At 44.4% G+C, this 24,962-nt stretch overlaps 1 protein-coding gene across 2 annotated transcripts in view; it reads right to left on the reverse strand.

Moving 5' to 3' along the window:
- The window catches only part of LOC119659189 (mucin-5AC), a 257,852-nt gene that overhangs the window by 27,112 nt on the left and 205,778 nt on the right, over positions 1-24,962 (reverse strand). For both annotated transcript variants that reach the window (XM_038067149.1, XM_038067150.1), the window contains one exon: positions 19,249-19,295. In XM_038067149.1, the coding sequence (XP_037923077.1) occupies positions 19,249-19,295 (47 nt within the window). The remainder of the gene's footprint in view (positions 1-19,248; positions 19,296-24,962) is intronic.

The raw sequence follows: 24,962 nt of genomic DNA on the forward strand, positions 1-24,962 counted from the left end.
GCTGTAGCCAAAGACGGATCAATATCCTCTGTCTGTTTGAAGAAGGAAGATGGGCAATTTACCGAGAATGAAGAGGGCAGGGTACACCTGCTTCTCAGAACTCATTTCCCGGGGTCCTCCCCCACGGTGGCGGGCGAGAACATTCTGCCGGACACCTCAACAACGAACAAAAGGGGAAAAACTGGAAAATAGCAAAAGAGGTATGCTCAGAAGCTAGACTAAGGTGGGCAGCGGGAACTTTTAAACCACTGAAATCACCCGAAGTAGATAGCATTTTTTTGGCACTAATCCAGAGAAGCCTAGGAAGCATCTTAGAGTCTCTTCTGAGGCTATTAAGGGGGAGCATAGCACTGAGATACATACTAAGGGCATGAAGACGGGCAACAGTGGTCTTTCACTCTAAATCTTTCAGACCAATTTGCTAACATCGTTCGTACTCAAAACGGTGGAGATGATCATAGACAACTATATTATAACTAACGTTCTAAAGCGTAATCCCCTGTATCACTGTCAACACGCTTACCGGGTAGGATGGTCAACTGAAACTGCTCTCTATCAGCTGACAAATGTACTACGGGATGCCATAGAAACAAAAGTAATAGGACGGTGTGCGGTTCTGGATATCGAAGGAGTATTCGACAACAAATCGCACATAGAAATACAAGATGCCCTGAGCCGCAAGGGAGTGGGAAACACCCTGGCATTCTGGATGAGCAAAATGCTAGAAAGCAGGCAAATAGAAGTACCGACAAGTACAAATTCTATTGTTATGAACACTACTCAAGGTTGTCCACAGGGCGGGGTACTATCGCCGCTTATGTGGATTATGGTAGTGGATGAACTCGTGGACGTGCTAACAAATACTGGAATACAGGCCCAAGGTTACGCGGACGACAATGTTTTAATCTGTAGGGGCAAATATGAAGATACCCTATGTGATTGAATCCAAACTGGACTAAGGGTTACTAGTGTCTGGTGCAGGAGGGTGTGCCTGCCGATCAATCGAGCTAAAACCACCATAGCACCATTCACTAGGAGACTTAAGCTTGACCACCTGAGAGCCATAAGGTTACATGACATGGAGGTGAAACGAGAAACAGAGGTCAAGTATTTGGGAATTACGCTAGACAAAAAATTACTCTGGAAGGCACATGTCGGGAAGCCAGGAGGGCTCTGATGACTTGTAGATCCATAGCAGGAAAAAAATGGGGTTGCAGCCCAAAGATACTACTTTGGATATATACTGCAATAGTAAGGCCGATGATTACCTATGGAGCGGTAATCTGGACAGAAAGAGCCAAACTAAGAACACAGGACATGCCCAACGGCATCCCTAGAGGTCCTTCTGGGATTAACCCCTCTTTATCTGCCCATACAGACGCAGGCAAGGAGGCCAATATTCATGATGGCCGGGAGTATCAGTGAGGCGGGAGCTGCCTAAACCGAAGGAAGATTGACATTCTTTCTAGGCGGTATCCGAATTACTGATACCAAGGGATAACATCACCAAGGGTTTCACTTTAATAAGGAGTTTGAAACACAATTGATTACTTGATACACTAACGGATCCCTCACAGCAGAGGGAGCGGGTGCCGGTGTCATTGGTCCACGGACAATGTATTTCGAACCAATGGGTAGGTACACTAGTATATTCCAGGCGAAACTATACCCCATAGACAGATGTGCCTCCTTTAATCTGCAAAGGAACTACAGGATGCAGAATATTGCTATTCTCACCGATAGCGAAGCAGCGATCAAGGCACTTAGGGCTAAGCAGGTGAACTCTAAACTGATGTGAGAATGCCTTGAGAGCCTGAATACCCTCGGCTGGTCCAACAATGTCTTTATACTTTGGGTTCCGGTCCATGCTGGATTGGAAGACAATGAGGCAGCGGATGAACTAGCCAAGAAAGGAGCAGGGATGCCTTTACACAGGGCAGAACCCTTCTGATTAATCGGAAACGGTTTCATGGTTGAGGGTACTATACTGGGCGGGCCTACCAGGGATGGAGCAGTCCAGGGTGCTTATTGGGGGATATGATCCCATGCGCACAAAGGATTGCTTAAACCTCACCAAAAAGAACCTCCGAATCATAGTGGAAATTCTCAGTGGTCACTGTCGGCTAAACTATCACCTAGGGAAAGGTAGGGATATCCACGGGCACTGCCTGCAGGTTTTGTGCGGAGTGTGATGAAACCTCTATACACATCCTGGGACTTTGCACAAGTGCTGTCTGGCACTTGACAAGTAGGTCGAGGCATCTAGGAGAACACTTAATACCAGATGCAAAGTAGAAAGATCTGGAAGTGGGGAATATACTAAAGTTCCTGACGGTTACAGGTTTGCTTGAGATACTATGATTAATAGGTACACTATAAGCAATAAAAGGGGCACAATAGTCCTTTAAGGACGCGGTGCGACTTTCCTTTAACAGAATAATAATAATTTTTTCTTCGCAAGATCATCTAACGCGATGAGAGTTTTCGCAACTATGCAGTTAATAGTTACAGGCACTGTCCAAATAATAAGCACATACTATCTGGCACCTTGGACCATTTGCATTTCGTGGCGCGGTACGAACGACCTATTCAAGAACATATCAGGCATGAAGATGAATTGTTCTTACGTTTGAAATTAATATAAGGAATCGCTAAGGACTGCTATAATGTATATTTTCCCCTATTCTGCTCGATTGAGTCGCAAAGAAGTTCGGTAAAGTGCACAACACAATCGATACAATTTGGTTTCTATTATCATTAATTCACTTACCTCGCTTCTAACCACACTTGCAAAATACAATTAAGTAATTACACCCCACGATAAATCAAAGGTGTTATTCAATCATTTATTCGCTGAAGTCTCGCTCCGTTTTCTACAACCCTTGAGAAATACCACTCAAATCGTTAACCGAATTCCTTTTTCTACTCCTCTACGTTTCTGAACTCCTGAAACTTAAAAGTTACAAATGCCTTGTTAGTCTAACAAAAGTCCTCAACAAATTTGTCGAGTCAGCTGACTTGCCGGTTCACCTTCCTCAGCTGCTCAATGCCCCGATAATTTTTCGACTCAGACCTTGAATCCAAAATTCCTCATTTGCCGGGATTTCCGGCCGCCCTTGACCAACTGGCCTCGTTACAAAAGCAAAATCCACGCTGAATTCTCAGCATCATTTGCATTTGCAAACATAACATTTCGCCTTAGCCAAAAATAAACGTTAGAAATACATTTAATAATATGAAGCATGAGCGAGCCTGGAAGCGGAAACTGAACGCTTCAGGTATGAAAGGTTTTGTGTATTGCTTATATGGATAAGCATATTTGAATGGGAATTTGTCCCATTTGTACCTAGCTCATAGCGCTTATGCATTTAGTATGTCAGACTATTCACTTTAGTATGATATTGGCATTCAAAGCCTTATTAGGCAAGACATTTGCACGAAGCTGACAACTTTGACCTATTTTAACTCTGCTGGTAATATACTATACTATTATTAACTTTATTTCAATAGTCATCGGTATTTAGAGTATTTTCAGCCTGTGCGGTTTTGCCAAATCTCCCATCAGGCGCGTCCCTTCGTGCGGATAAGGGAATGCTCGGCGAATGTGTCATGGGCATGCACATGCACGCATCCGGAGATGTACGTGCTTGGGCATGCTTATGCGCAGGTCGGGTAGGTGGGAAGTAAACGCCCACCCGTGGATAAAATTGGTTATGGGCAGGACGCCCAGAAATTGAAAAGTGTTTTTTTACGGTGCAGGGCTTCGGAAACCCAGTGCCGGCGGTTTTTGGGAGTGAGCAAGCGGGCTCCCGGCCGTCGATATCCAACGACCGCAGTACCTTAGTAGTGGGAAACTTGGCTACTGTGGCATCTAATGCTGCAAGAGATAATGGTGGAGTGGAAATTAGGTCCACACCGAATCCTTTTAGGAGGAGTTCGAAGCTTGGGAGATGACCACCGAGGACAATGGTAGTCGAGATTCGTCGCGGGACTCTGAAAGAAACATGAATAGTCCCTTGATCGACATCATTCCTTGTGGCGCAAGGCGCGAAAGCAAACGGGAACACACCGGAATGGTGTTCGTTATACTCGGGGAACGAATAAATGAACTGTGCGAGTTTATCAAGGAGAGGCGGAATAAAAGAAAGAAAAAGAGTTCCCAAGCGTCAGGTGGCAAGGTCACAAGGGAAACGCAGGTGACGCCTCCCCATGATAAGACAGGCGGGAAGACAGGAGAACGGGCTAGAGACGGTACCAGCGAGCCTGTAGGACCACAGCAAGTCCCGAAGAAGAAAAAAGCCTCTTCACCAAAGAAGGCGGAGCCGGCGAGAGTACCCGCGAAAGTCGGTAATCTCATGATTGCAGCCGCAACACCTACAAAAGTGGAAGAAACCACATCCAGAGGCTCGAACAATGGACTAAGGTGAGCAACAAGAGAAAAAAGGACAAAAAGAAGCTCCGCCCGGAAATAATAATTATTTCCAAGAAGGGAAATATGTCCTATGACGACATCCTCCGAAAGGTGAAGTCAGACCCGGAACTGATGGATTTGGGGGATAGTGTAAGCCATATCAGGCGAACGTAGAGAGGGGATCTGATGCTGGTGTTAAGTAGATCCGCCGACAAGTCGGCCGATAACTTCCGCGAGAAGGCGGAAAGTGTACTAGGAGAGGAAGTTGAGGTAAGAGCTCGGAAATAGGAGATAGTGGTTGAATGTAAGGACCTAGATGAGGTCACCTCACGGAAAGACATCTGTGCTGCGCTAAAGCAACAGTTCAACCTTAGCGATATAGACCAGAGTGCCATAAAAAGGATGAAGAAGGCATATGGCGGCACACAGACGGCGGAATCAGCTATTAAGCTAATTACCGCCGGCAAGGTAAGAGTAGGTTGGGTCGTGTGCAGGCTCAGAAAGAGAGAGATGCTTCAGATGCCTCGATTTCGGCCATTTTGCGGCGGCATGCACTAGCCAGCATGATAGGTCGAGAAGTTGCAGGAAGTGTGGGGAAGAGGGCCATCTCATCAAAGATTGCACCGGAGATCCACGGTGTATGCTATGTAGTGGGAAAGAGGGCGTGGACGACCGGCATGCTGTTGGAAGCAGCAGATGTCCGGTATATAGGAGGGAGCTGAACCGCACAAGCAAATGAGGTTGATACAAATCAATCTCAATCACTGTGAGGCAGCTCAGGACCTGCTCTCGCAAATCATTCGAGAGTCGAATGTGGATGTCGCGGTTATTTGCGAGTCGTCCACAAATCATGGCAGTGCGACTTGGGCGTGGATGCGTCTGGCAACGCCGCCATCTGGGCGTGCGGAAGACAGACCATTCAGGAAGTCATGGCCCCCCCGGCAGCCGGTTTTATAAAGGCGAAGGTGAACGGTGTCCATATTTACAGCTGCTACGCTCTTCCTAGTGCAACCTTAGCACAATATAAGGAGATGTTAGACAGTCTGGTGTTGGACGCTAGAGACCGCAGTCCTAAAATCATTGCGGGCGATTTCAATGCGTGGGCCCTGGAGTGGGGAAGCCGATCGACGAACACCAGAGGTCAAATTCTGTTGGAGTCTTTTGCGGAGCTGGACATCGTGCTGGCCATCGTTGGATGCGTGCCCACCTTTCAAGGAAGAGGGTCGGGTTTGATCGTTGACCTGACATTTGTTAGTATTTCACTGGTGAGGGGGATAGCTTGGCAAGTGAGTGAGCACTACACCCACAGTGATCACCAGGCCATCTTCCTCCGCATTGGGAACCGGGGAAGCAGTCAACGACGCTCTGGAGATAGAAAGGCTAAGGCGGTTGGCTGGTCTATCGGAGCTTTCGATGAGGAGACATTCCTGGCCGCATTGGAGAGAGCCCATGATCCCGATGGAACAGCGGTGGAAAGGGTCATACAGCTGTCTCAGCGTGTAACCGAAGCATGCGACGTTAGGATGCCACGACGACATTTGCACCACGGCAAGAGGCCAAACTACTGGTGGAACAAGGAGATCGCTGCCTTGAGATCCTCTTGTCTCCGAGCGAGGAGACTTTCCCACAGGACAAGGGGAAGACCAGAGCACCAAGAGCGTGAGGAGGAATACAGGGATCTGCGAAGCAGCCTTAAAAAGGAGCAAGCGGGAATGCTACCAGAAGCTCTGCATGGAGGCTAATACGAAACCATGGGGTACAGCCTACCAAGTTGTAATGAAGAAGATCCGCGGGCAAAAATCACCTCAAGTGACAAATAATTGCAACTCTTTTCCCGCAGCAGGAGCAGGACGAAAGAGAACCCCAACTGGCAGCTCAGCAGGACGTCTTTTCGGTCCCTGATGTTTACCGAAGAGGAACTTCGGGAAATCTGCAGACGTACTGGGGATAGCAAGGCTCCGGGATTGGACGGAATTCCGAACAAGGCTCTGAAGGTGGCGGTCAAGGCTAGACCAAGGTTGTTCGCAAGCACATTCGAATCGTGCATGGCGGAAGGAATATTCCCGCCCAGTGGAAGAGGCAGAAACTGGTGTTGCTACCGAAGCCCCAAAAACCACCCAGCGTGCCCTCTTCATATCCTTCTATTTGTCTCTTAGACACCATGGGGAAGATGTTAGAGAGGGTGATATACAACAGGCTGCTCCCGTTCATCGAGCTTGCGGGTGGAGTTTCAGAGCAGCAATATGGGTTTCGGCGAGCCCGTTCTACGGTCGATGCTGCAGCAAAAGTCGTGGAATTAGCTCGAAATGCAATGGCCATGGGCAAATGCTGTGCTCTGGTGACGCTGGACGTCAAAATGCTTTTAACTCAGCCAACTGGGGGTGCATTAATTGCGCTTTGGCCAAACTGGGTGTTCCTAGCTACTTGGCTCGGCTAATCTAGAGTTACCTTTCGGACAGACTTGAGAGATTGATACGAGACGGACGACGGGCCGAAGGAGTACATTGTGACAGCAGGTGTGCCTCAAGGTTCTGTATCGAGACTACTGCTGTGGAACATAATGTACGACGGAGTGCTTGGCCTTCGCGTGCCGGAGGAGACAACGCTGATTGGTTTGCGGACGACCTGGCGGTAGTTGCAATTGCAAAGCATCCCGAGGACGTGGAGCTTTATGCAAATGAGGCCATTCATACCATCAAGTCATGGTTACGAATGGCCAAGCTGGACTTGGCGGACGAAAAGACGGAGGCGGTCCTCATTACCAACCGTAGGAAGAACAACACGGTTACCATCCGGGTTGGTAATCGTGAGGTCGTCTCAAAATCAGTTTGTCAAATACTTGGGGTGATGATCGATGCCAAGCTGAGTTTCAAGGGACACCTGGATTATGCGCGAGAGAAGGCAGCAAATGCTAGCTCATCCCTTGCAAGGATGATGCCTAACGTGGGAGGGCCGAAGTATAGTCGCAGGCGCGGGAGTGGTGAGGTCGATCCTGCTATACGCGGATCCTGTCTGGGCGGGAGCGTTGAACCACGCGGTCAACCGGAGGAAGATAAGTTCGGCATACCGGCCAATTGCGCTAAGGGTGTGCAGCGCATTTAGGAAGACGTCGACAGAGGCAGTGTGTGTCATCGCGGGAATGACCCCTGTAGATCTTCTAGCGAGCGAGGCACACTGGCTCTACGAAAAACGGAAGGCAAATCCAGCCGAGGTGAATGCGGATTTCCGAAAAGCCATCAGGAGAGAGTTGGGCGATAAGTAGCAACAACGGTGGGATAACTCCGACAAGCGCGGGTGGACCCATACATTGATCCCGTGTATCGAGAAATGAGTCGACCGAAAGCACGGAGAATTGAATTACCACCTGACACAGTTCCTTACGGGACACGGTGGCTGTAGGAAGTACTTGCATCGCTTCGAGTTGGACAAGTCTCCCAACTGTTCTGAATGTGGTGCTACACCCGATACCCGGAGCACGTTATGTTCCATTGTCCCAGATTTCTGCAGCAGAAAAGGAGGTTGAACAGGATCTTAGGGGCGGACATCGAGCCCTCCAACCTGGTGGAAGAGATGCTGAAGTCGAAGGAAAACTGGATGGCGGTAAAGCCGTGGTGCAGACAAAACCCCTGGAGTTGGATCGAGCTCGGAAGGCGGCGCGACATGAACGAGCTGGTATAGCGAACCAGAGCCTTAGATATCATATGCGTGGACTACGATATTTCTTGTCAGATTTTTAGTTGGGTAGTTGCTTTCGGTGGAATTTTAAACCGCTTCAATAAGCAAATCAATCAAATGTTTGAAGCTATCATATATTCCAACCTAAGTCCACAATCAAATGTATCAAAATCTGCTTAATTAATGAAACATATCTTAATTTTTTCTCTTCTACACTAAATCGGAAATGATTTAAGATTATTTTTAATGATGCACATATATTGAAAGTACGAATTTTCGGTAACTTTCCTCATTTCTTCCTAAATTAAATCGTCATTCCACAAACTGAAAACTAATGATGATGGCTCCAGTCAAATGCGGTATGGATTATTTCAAAGATCTTTCTCTTTTATTTCTTTTTTTCTGCAAGCAAAGCCTATTACCAAATGATACACTTTACCTATTTGCTTGCGCAAGTGAAGATTTACAATTCTTGAAACTGGAATGTACTGGATATACGCAAATGCACATTACACTTTGTAATATTTATTATGGATTTTCGTATCTTTTCTGCTGTTATGTGAATAGACTAATAGATTTCACATTATTTATGCCAATGTACTTGGATCTGAGCATGCACATCTACAGAAAATGGAGACGGAGTGCACTTTCAATAGTATCTATGCTGGAACTTACATAAACACAAATAAGTTTGTATAGTAATCAGTAATCAGATGCCCAGGGAACTACAGTCGTAAGTAATTATTGAGAGCAATTGAAAATAATTAGGGCTATCAATTACGTTAGAATAATCAATCACCTACATGATAGATCATTTGCCAGTCTTCGTTGCCTTGACTTGATTTGATTCAATCTTTCATAAAAAGTAAAATAGTTTCTAGGAAACATACTCGTATTTAAGATGCCAATCCGAGAAAATGAAAACAATTACTATGGTAGCTCAGGAAAGGAGGAGGTTTCAAATATATCAAATATTTCTATGTAAATCGCAACAACTTATATACCGTTAAACCAAATTTTTGGAAGATTTTTGAACTATGGAAGTGCATACGTAGCTCGAAATCGTGCTATAACCACATCAATATCTCCATTGTCAATTTAAATAAAGGCTAAGTTTAACAGAGTCATATGAGTATCTTTTAGCAACCTCAGCTATAAATCCTCAATTATTCACACTTCTCAACTGGTTTTTGGCACATACAATTCAAATAAAAAACTCTGATGTAGTGTGACTCAAACTATGGAGAGGAGGAGGGAGGGACAGTTGAAGCTTGAATGGCTGAGTTACACCTAAGCGTCTCAGGTGGGTGGAGTGTCAAGAACTACGTAGCTAGACCTGCAACATAGTTGCGTGAATTCTGGAACGTTTCGAACCACCTGAAGCAGCTGTCATGTCAAGAAACCTGTCACATTTACCTCAGATTTTTTGGGATCTGGGAATGTACGCTCCCTGAACAAACCAGGGGTGCTCAAGACCTTCCTTCAACAGGTCGAGATTTACAAATTGAGCATGATTACAGTCTAGGAAACAAATTGTGTTGGTAGCGAAATAAGCGATATGAATTCACACACAATTTTCAAAAGCGGCAAATTATTATCGGGTCACAAGGAGTTTGGAGTTGAGTGAGCAAACAACTCAAGCCGCACGTCACCAACTTCAAGCCTATCAACGAAAGGTATCCGAACCCTTTTTTTCAAACTCTGGCTCATCAGCGCGTACGCCCCAACAGAAGTCAATGGAGTTGTCAAAATACTGTTGGGGAATGTTAATGCGAAAATCGGAAACGAAAGCTGGTATCGAGGAACCATTGGAAGACACAGCCTCCTTGAGGAATGCAATCATAACGGTCAACGATTAATTGACTTCGCTAGCAGTAGAAATCTTATCATCAGCTCCACATGCTTGCCACATCGACGCATTTACAAACAGACCTGAAAATCACCTGTTACACATACTGTCAACCAAATTGACCACGTCCTCATTGGTTAAAGATGGGCGTGCAATGTATTGGCTGTACGATCCCTTCGAGGAGCAAATTACGATTCAGACCATCACTTGGTGAGGGCAACATATCGGTGCTGAATCTCCTCAGTGCACCAATCGGGAGTCAGCCCTACCAAAATCTTCCCCGCTTAGAAACTCCTGAGCGATGCTACAGCGTAGGCATATACAGCCGCCTTGGAAAAAACAGTATCACCTATGCTATACGACCTCAGCAACACAGATGAACATGGATTCTGGGGAAAACTTAAAGGCACCATAAAGAAAGTCGCAGAGAAGGTAATGGGATACAAATCCCGCCAAACGTGAATCGACTGGTCTGACAATGAATACAGAATGTCACTTGACACAAAGAACGAAGCGTACAGATAATATATCCAACGTACAAACAGAACTAAAAAAGAAAAGTATATCGGAAATATTTTGACGAGCAATTGCTGAACATTAATAAAAACCTAATTGAAACACCTGACAACCTGTCAAGCATATAGACTAGGGAATACAATTAAGAAGGGGGGGGGGGGGCGGAGACTAACCTCTGGAAGTACAAAGATGGAAACATCATCAGCGATGCCGACAGCATCAACAAACGCTGGTCGTCTTATTTTGAAGAGCTTCTGAACCCTACACCTCACGCTCCCATAGAAGGAGCCCAAATCGATGGCGGTGTTGGTGATCCTGGCTCCACTAACAGAAGAACAGAAGAAGTTGATTTCACTGTTCCGTCACTGGTATGGTTTGAAGCAGGGAGACACTGACTGACGCCTACACTTTTCATCCTAGTACTCCAATAAACTATCGGAGCAATTGATATCAATGCCAGCGGGACGCTACTCATTAAGTCGACACGATTGTTAGCGCATGCAGATGACATCAACATCATGTCCCGAAAACTGACCGACGCATAGGAACTTCTCCATAATGTTGACACTGCTGCGAACGAAGTTGGACTATGCATCAATGTGGACCAAACCAAAATCATGATGCAATTAAGAAGTAGGACACCAGCTCATTCGAGCATTAACGTAAGGGACCTCAACGTCGGATTCGTAGACAGCTTTATATATGTGGGTTAAAGAACTGATGCGGTCAAGCGGTGGATACAGTTAGCGAATAATACTTTCTTCTCGGCCCTCCCCATAATTAAATCGAAGAATGTGTACGAAAACATGAGCCTTCGCTTATACAAAACCATAATACGACCATTCCTATGCTATAGGTACGAAAGTTGGACCCTAACCGAAGTCTCCGAAAATTTTCCAAACACATTCGAAAGGAAAGCCCTTCGGAAATTTTTGGAGCAGCCCACGACCATGATGGATTGTGCATCTGGTGCAACCATGAGTTGTATGGACTGCACGATGAACTAGAAGTATCCAAACTCGTTAAACTACAACGCATTTAGTAGGCAGGGCGTGCCCAATGAATGAGCGACGATCGCATGCCTGAAAAGGTTATAAACGGACGACGTGCCGACGGAGCGAGACTATGATGAAGACTGAGGGTGAAGGTTCGAGAGCACAATATATACGGGCGCCGAGCAACTACTGGGCTTCCAAAATTGGAGGGCGCGGTCAGGTGACCGAGATAATTTGAAGGAAACGAATTCAAATAAATAACCAATTTTTTGGTACCACTTTGAAAGCGGTTTCGTTTGCGTCGTAAGAATAGCAACATAATTATTCTCCCATCTTCAAATGCATGTATCCAATGAATCTTTTACTTCATTTCGATAGGTATCTTATCTGTGAATCGACATAGTTTCCATTTCCAACTATAAAATCGACATCTCTCTTGATTTCACCGTAAAATCTTTTTCAATAAAGCACATCTAAAGGATGCTGGAAATTCACGGAGGTATGTGTCTGTCATCATTAGAATCAAATCAGGACGAAAAGGAATCGCTTGCATTATGCATGGAAAATGCATTTCTCGGAATTATCGTTGAAATTATTGAAATTATTTAGTAGGCGTGCTTCACCAGGTGCCTCCAGAAATTAGCTCCTATTTTATGGGGCTTATTTCAAATTTAAAAGAAGCCAAATCTATTAGACCAGCCTGCAGTCACATCCGCGGTAGTTTCACCCAATTTTTGACAATCTTTGCATAAATACCTGGAAAATAGTCAGTTACTGAATTAACCATAGCTTTCACTTCCTTTTAGGATTTTGTGCAAAAGTAAAACCTTGTTGAAATCGGTTCACTGCCTTTGTCCGCTTATTGGTCACACGCACTTTGCTCGGTAACAGCAACATCCAATGGGAAAGTGTGAAGTGAATTATGAATAGATCGCTGTTCTAATTAAAATAATAGTGTTTCCGGTTCACTCCTTAGTGAAGTATAGGGCTTTCACAGAGTCAGATTATGCTTCAGTTTCACTATCATCACACTTAACGCCGTGCAAGTTTATAGCAGCGATACGAACACTAGACGAACACAGACATCCATAACGACTGAGATTCGAACCTAGAGCGAGAGCAACGAGATTGGAAGGCTGGCGCTCTACTCCGTCTAAGCCCCTTTAAAGCCCTTTAAGCTTATTTCAAGTTTACAAGCCGGAGGAACATAAATTATAATATAGGGCATGATATTGAAAAGTTTTGAAAGAATCGAGTTAGTATTGGCAAAAGTTATGAAGGCCAAATATGCATACTTCGAATGAATTTATATGAAATATAAAGCTAGTATTGGACTGAATTTAGAATTTTGACATATTGGATTTTATATCGGGTTGGTTTCTTCTCCTTTGGCGTTAAATCCGTATTTTGTGTGGAACAAAACCTTTTTCAAATTGACTTACAACTTATCTATTTTACCGTCTGTATGCCTGCTGTCTGTTTCTTTGTTTGATGAGAAATTTGGTAGAAATGTTGAAACTATGGACCTCCCCCCCGGCATATAGTGATTGACATCATGACGAAAGCTACATAGCGTATCAAATGAAAGGCGTTAGCTTCGTCATTAGTTGTAGGGCGGGAGGGAGAGTTGGAGTGGTCAAATAAATAAAGGACCCATTCTTAGAAACTACTTAACCTAAAAGTCTGGTTATGACCTCCAATCAAAATAATCCTTGATATATGACATTTCCAAACTCCAACAATTTGACAATGACATATCTATTTCCTAACTTTAATTCTGCTGTTGAGTTCAGTTTATATGATAATGACGTCAAACGCGTCTTAGAGTGCGATAAATTGAAATGCACAATCTTGTCCCTCCATAATTTTCTTAATAATAGTCAATTTTTGTCATACTTTCCAAAATTATGCATTATATTATTACAAACGTACAATTTTGTACTTCTAGGATGAACATAAAAACGGGGTTTCGGGTAAATTTCGAAAATGTGCTATCATAATATTATTAACTTTATTTACGTTGTTCAGCTGGATAGGCTCTGAGAACAAGACCTGACTTTTTGGGGCACACATTTTGAGTCCTCCCACCCTTATGTTTCACCTGGTATCATATATGATCCGTACTAACTGAGTCCTTTCGTTTGATATCCCAAACGACCATATTCTGTGGAAAAAATTTACACCCCCTATCACCACCCACCCTCCTTAAACAAAGTGCAAAATGACCCCCACCCATTGCATGTAAAAGGATTCACAGACCACAGGTTTTTACCAAGTTTCATACCAATTTATTTAGCCGTTTCCTAATAAATCGGGTGTGACAGACAGACATCGATTTTAATAAGGCTTTGTTTACACAAAACGTTAAAAAGGATAATATTTCGAGGATTGACTGGAAACCACCTTAGGGGCGGAAACTACACAAGGAGATTTTAAGAATCGATTTTCTATTGCATAGATCCTTCATTTCAGTATCCCAGAATACGCTACAAAAATTTCAAGGGGAAACTAGTTTTCCTTTAGATTTTATGAAGGTAGAACCGAAGGATTATCAGGTCCAAGCCCAGAAGGCGTTTGATTTATGTCCTTACATAATCTTACAGCTCACGAGAGGGGGTAGGAAGTGTGGATTTCCCCCGGACCTGCAGTTTTCTCGGGAGGTCGGAAAACAATAATAGGGGGCCCGCATAATTTTCATCACACACCCGTATAATTCCCAACCCGGGGCCCGTTGTCCGCATAATTTTCACCCTGGGGTCTGCTCACAGCACTATGCAAATAGAGTATTTATAATTCCTTGGCGTCAGTACCTGCTACAAGTGCAATTACCAACATCATCATCAGCGGCGCAACAACCGGTATTCGGTCTAGGGCTGCCTTAATAAGGAACTCTAGACACGACGGTTTTGCGCTGAGGTCCGCCAATTCGATATCTCTAAAAGCTGTCTGGCGTCCTGATCTACGCCATCGCTCCATCTTAGACAGGGTCTGCTTCGTCTTCTCTTTATACCATAGATATGGCCCTTATAGACTTTCCGGGATGGATCATTCTCATCCATACGGATTAAGTGACATACCCACCGTAACCTATTGAGTCGGATTTTATCCACGACCTGACGGTCATGGCATCGCCCATAGATTTCGTCGTTATGTAGGCTACGAAATCATCCATCCTGATGTAGGGGGCCAAAAATTCTTCGGAGGATTCTTCTCTCGAATGCAACCAAGAGTTCGCAATTTTTCTTGCTAAGAACCCAAGTTTCCGAGGAATACATGAGGACTAGCAAGATCATTGTCGTGTACAGTAAGGCGTTTCGAGAGGAACAGTTTTTGTAAGCTGAAATAGGCTCTGTTAGCTGCCAACAACCGTGCGCAGATTTCATCATCGTAGCTGTTATCGGTTGTGATTTTCAACTCAAGATAAGAGAAATTATCGACGGTCTCAAAGTTGTAGTCTTCTATCTTTATTGTTTTCGTTTGACCAGTGCGACTTGAAGTTGTTGGTTCTTTGCTTTTTGGTGCTGACGTTGAAACCATATATTTTGTTTTGCCTCCATTGATGTGCAGCCCAAGATTTCGCGCCGCCTGCTGGATCTGTATAGAGGCAATTTGCACGTCCCGGGTAGTTCTTTCCATGATGCCGATATGGTCAGCATAGGCCAGTAGTTAGGTGGACTTAAAGAGGATCATACCTCTCGCATTTACGACAGCATCACGGATAACTTTCTCCAGGGCCAGGTTAAAAAGGACGCATGATAGGGCATCCCCTTGTCGTAGACCGATGTTGATGTTGAATGGTCTTGACAGTGATCCAACTGCTTTTATCTGTCAGGGTCAGCCTAGTCAATCTTACTCATTTCGACGGGGTACCGAATTCTCTCTCACGAGCGTGTACAGTTTTACCCTGGCTACAGCTGAGTGTCCGGATAGCGACTGGTTAGAGCGCAAGGCTGTCGTACGGAAGGTCGCGGTTCAAATCTCGCTGGCGGCAGTGGGATTTGTATCGTGGTTTGATGTCGGATACCAGTCGGCTCAGCTGTGAATGAGTAGCTGAGTCAATTCAGGGTAATAATCTCGGGCGAGCGTAATGCTGACCACATTGCCTGCTATATTGTTCTGTAGTGTGCCGTTACGGTCTCGAATGAAGCGCTCTAACACACTTCAAGGCCCTGATCCAATATGGATTGTTGTGCCAACGATTATTATTATTATACTGTCATAGGCAGCTTCAAAGTCGATGTAAAGATGGTGCAACTGATGTCCATATTCCAACAGTTTTCCGCCACTAGCCGATGAGAGAAAATCTAATATTTTGCTGATTTACATGAAATGAAGCCTCTTTGGTATGAGCCAATGATGTTCTGGTCGTAATTTAACTGATTCGACTGTAATTCCATCGGCTCCTGGCGACTTATTGTTTTTAATCCGATGATTTGCACGGACTGTTTCTTTTATACTTGATGGTGGCAGTATTTGTCCGTCGTCTTCAGTTAGCAGGACCTCCATCTCGCCGATATTTTGGTTGTTGAGCAGTTATCAAAATGCTCAACCCATCGCTCCAATAAGCCCATTCTGTCGGAGATCGGATCTCCCTGTTTGTCTCGACAGGATGAGCATCGGGGTGTGTAAGGCTTCATCTTGTTGACTTGTTGGCAAAACTTGCGCGCCTGGTGCGGCTGCTCCCTGTACTTTTCCTAGTTCACAAACTTGTTGGTTCTCCCAGGCTTCCTTCTTCCGTCTGTGAAATCGCTTCTCCCCTGGACGGAGTTCGTGATTCTTTGAGAATGCAACATTACTCGGTATGCGGCATTCTTCCGTTCCGTTGCCAGCTTACATTTATCATCAAAGAAACCGTTCTGACTTTTCCTGCAGCTGGGGCCAAGTATCTTTGTGACCGTATCAATGACAACGTTCTTCAGGAGGTGTGAAGATCATTGGTTGATGCTCCATGTCCAGGACATCTGTTAGCTGCGGTTATTGCGGCATCTATTTCCCTCTTATAGGTGTTGCGGAGGGCTGTGTTGTGAATGGCTTCGGTGTTAACTCTCACCTGATTGTCAGAGGGGATTCTGGGTGGTGTTGTTATTCAAGCTCGAAGCACCATGACAACGAGATAGTGGTCTAAGTCTATAGTGGCCCCACTATATGTTCTGACATTCATCAAGGCTGAGAGGTCGAGACGTTCGATCAGCACGTGGTCAATTTGGTTGAAAGTGGCCCCGTCTGGAGAGGCCCATGTATGTTTGTGGACCGCTTTCCGCGTAAACTAGCTGCTTCCAACAACAATTTCGTGCGATACTATTAGCTGAATAATCCGCAATCTGTTATCATTGGTATCCCTATGTAAGCTATGGGAGGCGACGTATCGCCTGAATACAGGCTCCGTCCCTACTTGACTATTGAAATCTCCGAATATAATTTTGGTATCATACTTGGGACAGGCTTTGAGGGTCCGCTCAACTGCCTCGTAAAAGGTATCCTTCTCCGACTCTGCAGTCTCCTCTGTAGGGGCGTGAAAGTCTATGAAGCTTATATATTTGCCCGGCGACCGCGTAAGATGCGATTCGGTACCGGAGTGGGCAAGATAAGATCCGAACTTTGTCAGAAATGAGGTGGGGGGGGGGGGGGGGGCTTCTAAAACAATCTTCCTTTTTGTTTTATACATTTTTATTGAAGACTTCTGTTGTTCTTTTGAACAATATCCCCTTGATTCGGTATTTTGAATGACCACAGGCTTAAAGCTGAATGTTTGTCTCTTCAACTAATCTTCTGCCACCCATCCTCTCACAAAGATCTACTCATTTGACTGCTTCAGATTTTAACCAGAGAAGTACTTTCGTGGTTTACATCATTACGTATTTATTTTTTATATCGAAATATATTTGAAAGTGCATTCCTATCTTTCCATGGTTCCACATCTGCTCATAATTTAGATTTTATTGCTGCTGGAGACGGCATGGTGCCAGCAAAAACGACTGGCAATAGTGCTCATTCATCTAAGCTCAAACTTCACCTTTCTTTTATTCGATTCAAATAAGATTCGCCACAAAATGATAAATCAACACGAAACTGATAGTCTTCTTGGGAATCGATCCATGCAAATGTTGAGTAACTTTTACCAAATTCAAAAACATTACGAACAATCACCACATCCAATTGTGATGGGAATCTTCTGCTCAACCAGGAAAGGCCAGACACCAGGCTACCAGTCCGACTAAGCGCCATAACCAATTTTCACCGGAAGCCAATGAACCATATGCGCTGTTGCTGTCGAAGGTAAGATCGCGACAGGTGAACACTCCACCGAGGAGCACTGACTTGGTGTTAATTTGGCTTTTTTTCTGCGGGTGATGTTTTCTTTCTTCCAATTGAATCGCATGCTGTGCACTAGAAGGTGAACTGTGTACTTCCTGAACAAGCAAAAGATTCATCTTAGGAAGATGCTTGAGAAGGGTACCATGGCGGCACTTTTCTTCTAAGCACGGGTACAGGCAATCCGTGAGTTTATTGAAGATGACTTGGACACTGTTATTTGCTGATACATGACCGGTAACAAGTGATAGATAAATGCCGCCGCTTTCATTTAGATACAGTCAATTAGAGATGTCGTGTGTCTTAGGGGTCCCCTTTCTTTATGATAGTGGCGATAAGTAAGTGAAACTTCATTTGGTTTTGGTTAATCCTGGGTTTTGTGGCTTCCATAGTTTTTCCGTTCAGATGCACTTTTTGTATAGATTTGAATTTTTCAGTTCAGTTTAGATGACACAAATTGCATCGTCAAGGCGTATGCTTCAATGAATATAAAGGTCAAATCTTAAAAAGGCAAGGTCTTGCGTCCTTCAGTAAAGTTGCAAACCTCTGATTTATACCCACTGGCGTCAGATACATCCTATGTCTAGGTTACATTACTGAACTCCCAGTTTAGTTTTTTTTTGCACCAAGACAGAAAGTGAAGATGAGTTTTCCTTGCCAAGCAACTCAAAGACAAGAGAGAAAACATTGTGTGCTTTGGGCAAACCTGGTGGCATCCTCAGTAATGTACCCACTAAACTATAATTATATTCTGCATCGAGCAAGCAAAGTCAAACAGATAAAACGCGGAAATATCAATCGTTGATTTTAAGGCTGATAATGAAGAGACGGGAAGCTCCAGCGGCGACTACAATCAAGAAATAGTCTGTGTCACGAAATGAAGAGATATATGGGATGATACAGAGGAACTTGTTTCACGCAGAATATTGCTTATTTTTGGAATGAATTTCTAATTTTTATTACGAGACAAATTTACAACTTACAGCCGCTCAGAGCCTGCATATTTTATCTTCAACAATTTTAACGACCGTCCACAGTCCAAAACTCACTGAACAAACTGCACTGAGTTCCTAGAAAAACTTTAATTCAAATTTCATCTATAAACTTTCACGGCAGTTTTTTACTTGATCTTTAGTAAACTCGAAGCTACTTTTATATTTTTTGCATTGCGAACCGCCATAAGTAAAAACCGCTAATTTCTACCTAACATGGAACCTAACAAGATACATTGTTCCTCAAACACCATGGCGGGTTGTCGATATCTTGCAAGGAGTACTTTGCACCCGGTGGTTTATTGGCAAAGAGAGTATTAATTACATTATTACTGAGCATTAGATAAATTGGATAAATCGCTGGAGGAACATTCCATCTGACAGTGGTGCTCCCCGGCAAGGTCAATTCCGATGATTATGATGTGAATAATGAGTTCACCTTAGGTGGAAAAAAGAAACCTTTCGGATGCTCATGTGATTAGAAATGTTGGTACTTACTCTTGACCCAGCGTCGCAGCGTGTCGATTGCAAAACCAGCGCTATACCTGTAAAGAAAGGAAAAAAGTGAATCATTGATTAGATACTAATTGGGTTTTTGTTTCGGAATTTCGAAGGAATTTGATTTATTGGACGAGACTGATGATTGGGATCACATTCAAGAGTGTGGTTAATTGCTACCTTGTTGTGGTTGGAAAAGTTCATAAAATTTCGCTTTTTGGGAGTTATTGTAATTTTGAAAATATGTTGGCCAATCAAATATTCCCAGAGATACTATTCAAGGTGGTTTAACACTTTGATATTGAGGTGAACCTTCTCAAAGGTTTTTTATTTTAGGTTTATTTGGAAAAGCTAGCAAAGTAACGACGACTGGTTACAAACATGCTGATCTAGATATTACCATCCTTGAATGATAGTGGCACCCAAGAGAACTGTTCTTAAAGTGTTCTATGTAGCTTAAGATGATATCGGCACTAAACGGAGTTTTTTTTGCATTGACACAAAATAGCCATCTGAACAATACTCGTTGGTTTGAAGCTAACAGATTCTTTCCACTCTACCCGAAAGGCTACTCGGGGTCACACGGGACTTGACATTTGGTAGAACATAAACTGGGTTGATCACTCATGCTTCACTTTGTGAACATCCCACTTCATCAGGTCTGGTAATTTGAATAAAATCCCATCCTTGTGTAGAAGTTTCTGGTTGGCTGTAGTTCATACCTAAAACCGTACTCTAATGATTGTCCTTCACTCCTTGGTGGGGCATAGTACGTCAACCAAACCTACGCACCACCGTTCGCGGTTACCTAAACTGCCTTTCAGCACCCCCACGACCTCCCGAGACGCTTGTATTCGCCCGCTACTATTCTGCTGCCAAGTGACGAACCATTCGTTTCCCATCTTGGGAGAGTAGATTTCACTGTATGGGGTAGTCCGAAATGTCGCCCCTCCTTAATGTGTGACCTACCCACTGGCAGTTCCACTTTGGGATCACAGTACGTACGAGTGGCGTGCCTGTGCGTCGACCAAGTTGTTCGTTATAGATAGTGTCAGGTCAGCCTAGGCAAGTAGGTATCAGTGGATGCTCCGAGGACCTCAATTAGAGCTGTGGTGCGCCGTTTTGATGCCACAAACTCGAAAGACCGGAAGGAAAGCAGCTCTACCGACCTGCAGCTGCAAATCGCTCTGAGGTCGCCAAAGATTTTTTTATCCAATGACTGTAGCCTGACTCTAGCTAGAGCTGCGCAATCGCAAAGGGAGTGCCTGAGGGTTTTCCCGTCATCTCCGCAGCTTCGGCAATGGGAATTGTAGGGTATGCTGAACCTGGAGGCATGGGCCCCTATAGGGTGTTGCACCGTGCAAACCGTCGTAATCTTGCATGCATTTGCACATATCTGGTTTAGGAGGTCTCGTGATTGGATTTTGTTATAATTGGGCAAAATCATCCTTGACTTGGCATTAGTTGTGAGCCTTTCCTATCTAAGGTCCACGGCTGCTAAATAGTGCGAATAGATTGCGCCTTTGACAGTCGCCTGCGAGACACCGATTGTACCCGCCGAAGAGCTGCCAAGAGCAGACGCCTGCCTGGCCAATCCGTCAGTCCCCTCATTCCCCTTTATGTTCCTATGAACGGCAACTCAGAAGAAGGTGACCTTGAGCCTGCTGCACAAACTGCTTAGCGTGTTTCTACACTGACAGACCCACCAACCGTTGTCGCCGAGTAGATGCGGCCTTAATGGTCGGAATGGCTATGTTCCGCTTGGGGCTCGGGTCATGCCCCAGCCATCAGCAGGCTTCCAGTATCGCCAGTACTTCCGCTTGGAATACACTGGCGAAACCTGGGAGATATATGTGTGTATTCGAGAAAACCTCCGCACAGACAACACTGACCATCTTTAATCCGTCGGTAAATAATATTGCGTCATAGCCTTGCAACACGCCGCCGATCTTCCACTGTGCCTAGTTGGAAAGTTCACAGCGAAGATTCTCGTCAAGTGGGGAATGCCCAGATTTTCTAAGGAACTTCGTCTAGGATGTTAATATGGCCTTAAGGTTTCGCTGTCCAGCATCCGGACTCACGCAGTTCGACGGCACTGCACGCTAAAATTTATTTAATGTGGAGGTCTACAGAGAGAAGATGCAGGAGTACATTGAGAGCATCTGGCAGGCAGAACTGCAGAGCCGCGGTAGCACTTGCATATGCGATTTTTTGAACCCTATTAAACTTCGTTCTTGTGTACTTTTTGCTCAACGCCTGCCATCATAGAATAGAGCCGTACGTTACGATGGAACGCACCACAGCTGCGTACATCCAGAGAACCACCCTCGGGGGAGATCCTGTTTCTTTGCAAAGGTTCTCTTGCAGGCACGGAACCTCACAACCCTCAGTTCTACGTTCAATCCAGCCAACGTACTCCGATTATACGACGCAGACAAATATTGACGAAAACTTGAAGCTTCTGGGTAACAGTGGAGTTCATTTTCCATGTGCTACTCCCATACAGCAACAAGAAAGCACACTAGCAGAGATTATTCTCAATTTGACCTTGGTATTGAGATAACGGCATTTTCAGATTTTAGACAAGGCAGCGCAAGCGGATCTAGCGGTGTTAATGTGTCAGGCAACATTCAGTTCGGTACCACCGTCGGCAGAAACCACGCTTCCTATATATACAAATTGATCGACGCTTTCAATACTGCGCACATTAATGCAAATAGGGAGAATGTGATAACCTGTTAGACTGAGAACTTTAGTTTCCTTGATGTTTATGTTCAGCCCAGCAATAATTGCCTCTCTTTCCAAATCCAGCGCCATTTATCCAAGGATCATGACCGGCTGTGAGACCAAACAGATATCATGAGAAAAGATGCCATCGTCAATTGAATTCTTCCACGTCCTCCGGACAAGGTAACAAGAAATAATATCGGTGACAGGATGCAACCCTGACGGACTCCGCTTTCGACCTCAAAATCATGTGAGATTTTATTCCGATGCAATACCTGACATTTTGTGCCATCATATGTCGCTGTAATAATGGTCACTAGTTTCTTTGTACTGTCCCTCCTCTGTAGAGCACTCAAGATACACTCCCTGTTCACACTAAAACGTACGAGTGAAAATAGCAGATCTGCAGTAACTGTAGGGGCAGCAGAAAAGAATTTTGAAAGTCCCCAGTGATTTGATAGGATCTTAGAATGAAAGCTATGCTATGGGCTGAATACTTCATATAAATGTTTATTGCTAAGAAGTTCAAAAATGGGCCTCCGGTCTTGTCTAGAATACGCAGTCTTTTGAAGGAGTCTTCAACAGAGATGCATTGACTAGCTTCTTCAAAAGCAAAAAAAAAATATGAGAAAAACGACAGCCCGTCGTACCTGCGAGATGCTACATTCTAGAACTTTGCCGTGTTACTTAAATAGCATACTGGTTCCAAGCCCAGGTGAAGGATGATTATTTGAGGCAGCGTACTTAGGACCATAATCAGTGAGAAAAAAACCGAGATGGACGACCAGTTTAGTTGTGATAACCACCATACTGTCTCCTACTTCAAGGGGGTCTAAAGTAGTTCGTCTGGTCATCTAGGCGAGGAGTTCAGAACGATAAGCGAGTTGTATGTTCATCGTAATCCACCAGAAAAACCAAACATTATGTAGAGACACAGGCTGAACCGTCTTAAACAGAGTTGATACTAGAGACACAGGCTGAACAGTCTTAAACAGGGTTAATACTACGGGAACGACCCTCGGACACCACCTTGTCGTAGTGGGGGACCCGATGCTAGTTTACTACTACCCTAAGGGTGTTGAAAAACACATGAAGATGGAAGCATTTGAGAAATCAGATCGTAGAAGAATCACGGATTTTCGAGGTCTCACCAGTTGCAGATGCCTACACTTAAGAGGAAACGTCTACGGCGTGGCCAGCCAGAAAAGATAGTACAGCAACTCCCTCAATGAGAGGAAATGGTAACCTAACTACGGCCAGAGAACTGTTCCAAAAAACCCGAGAGGAAGACTCGGCAGAAGGAAACTTCACACGCTCAAGAGAAGGGGCTAAAAGCTTCCCTGCTGGAATCTTCTCATCCGCCTCTACCAGCAAAAGCGGAAGAAACAAAAGCTGGTGATGAGGAAGCAGCTGGTGGAAACAGATCCATGCAGTCCAGACAACGGAAGTCATTGTGAAAGAAGGCGAAGTTTCTTCAGAATGAGGATATGGGTGTTGCTACACTTTAGTGGCGATATCCAGAGAAATAGGACGGAAGAAAGCGCAACTTTCGGCAGAAGGTGAGGAGAAATTGGTAACCCCGGTGAAATCCACGCTGAACGCAGATGACTTTTCAGTTAGCGGCAGTTTTCATATTAGACTACACTTATGTCTTCAAACATAAGAGTTAGGCATGCCAAAGCCTCCTCCTATCTACTAGCAGGCTGGCAGAATTGCAGGACTGTCCTTAAATTTTTCTGGTCCAAGAGTCACGAGTTCGTTCTAACAAAGTCTGTGGTATTGGACCAGTAAAGGAGATTAAAATCTACTTAGAAAGAGACTCTCGAGACCGAGAGCCTGCGTCCTGATGTCGAAATTGTTAGAACCAACCATGCAAAGATAATTATGTTCTCAGGATCCAGTTGCGGTCAACTTACAATATCAAGTTAATGGCATAAGGAGAAACATCATAATTGCCGCTGCTTACTTACTCTATACTTTTTGTGTCCTCCGCCTGCGTAAGAAGCAAGGGATCTGGAAGTTTATGCAGAATCAAATGGCCTGGACTCCTAATAGGTTTCGATGCGAACGCTCAGGCTATTTGTTGGGGCAGTAGCAAATGCGAAGTTGTTCACTTTAGCGGGTCTGAGTAGAGTTCGTGAGCCAAGAAGAAGTGTATCAATAGATCTAAAGATTAGCACTTCAAAATTGTTAGAGTTGGTTAGGGATTGGCAAGTGTTAGATGAAGTCTCACTCTCAGATCACCGTTACTAAGATTTTGGTCCGACTATTGCAGGCGAACAATTTGTAATACAAAGTCGGAATCCGAGGAAAACGGATTGGACAAAATTCAACGAACTTCTTGAAGATTAATTGGAAACTCTAAGTCGCAAACTTTTAGAGCGCTTTGAAGAGACTTGTCCTATTTCCCGAGACCAAAGCGGTAAAATCAATCATGGTGGAACCGTGAACTGCAAAGACTCAAGAAATCAAACAGACGACATCTAAATTGTGGTTGGAAAACCATGAATGAAGACTGGGTTAACTACCGGAACTCACAGTGTGAATATAAGAGGCTCGCAAAACGGTCGAAGAAAGATTCCTTTTCTTCCTTACTGAAAAGAACTGGAAGGTGAAGGGGAGACTTTTAAGCTAGCTCAATAAGGATGAGTCGGCCAAGTTAGGCTTTTTAATAAAACCTGATGGTATTTTCACTCCAAGTTTGAGTCTATACAAACTCTCTTGGAAGGTCTTAGAAGTGGAAGGAAGAGAATTGGTGGTTTCTGTAAACCTTGCAACCCCAAGGTTGAGGAGATTTGGGACATGGCGGGAGCGGTTGTTACCAATGAAAAGGCGAGAACTGCTATAATATTATTTGAACACTTTAAAACACCTGTTGATGGCATTCATACAGTGAGGAGGGTATAGAGTACTTATAGCAACTTCTAAGAAATATTTTTCGAGGATGCCTTCCTAGGGCTACGTGCTTGGCGAAAGGTGAAGGTGGT

This window comes from Hermetia illucens, chromosome 6, assembly GCF_905115235.1.
Source record: "Hermetia illucens chromosome 6, iHerIll2.2.curated.20191125, whole genome shotgun sequence".
Classification (NCBI taxonomy): domain Eukaryota; kingdom Metazoa; phylum Arthropoda; class Insecta; order Diptera; family Stratiomyidae; genus Hermetia; species Hermetia illucens.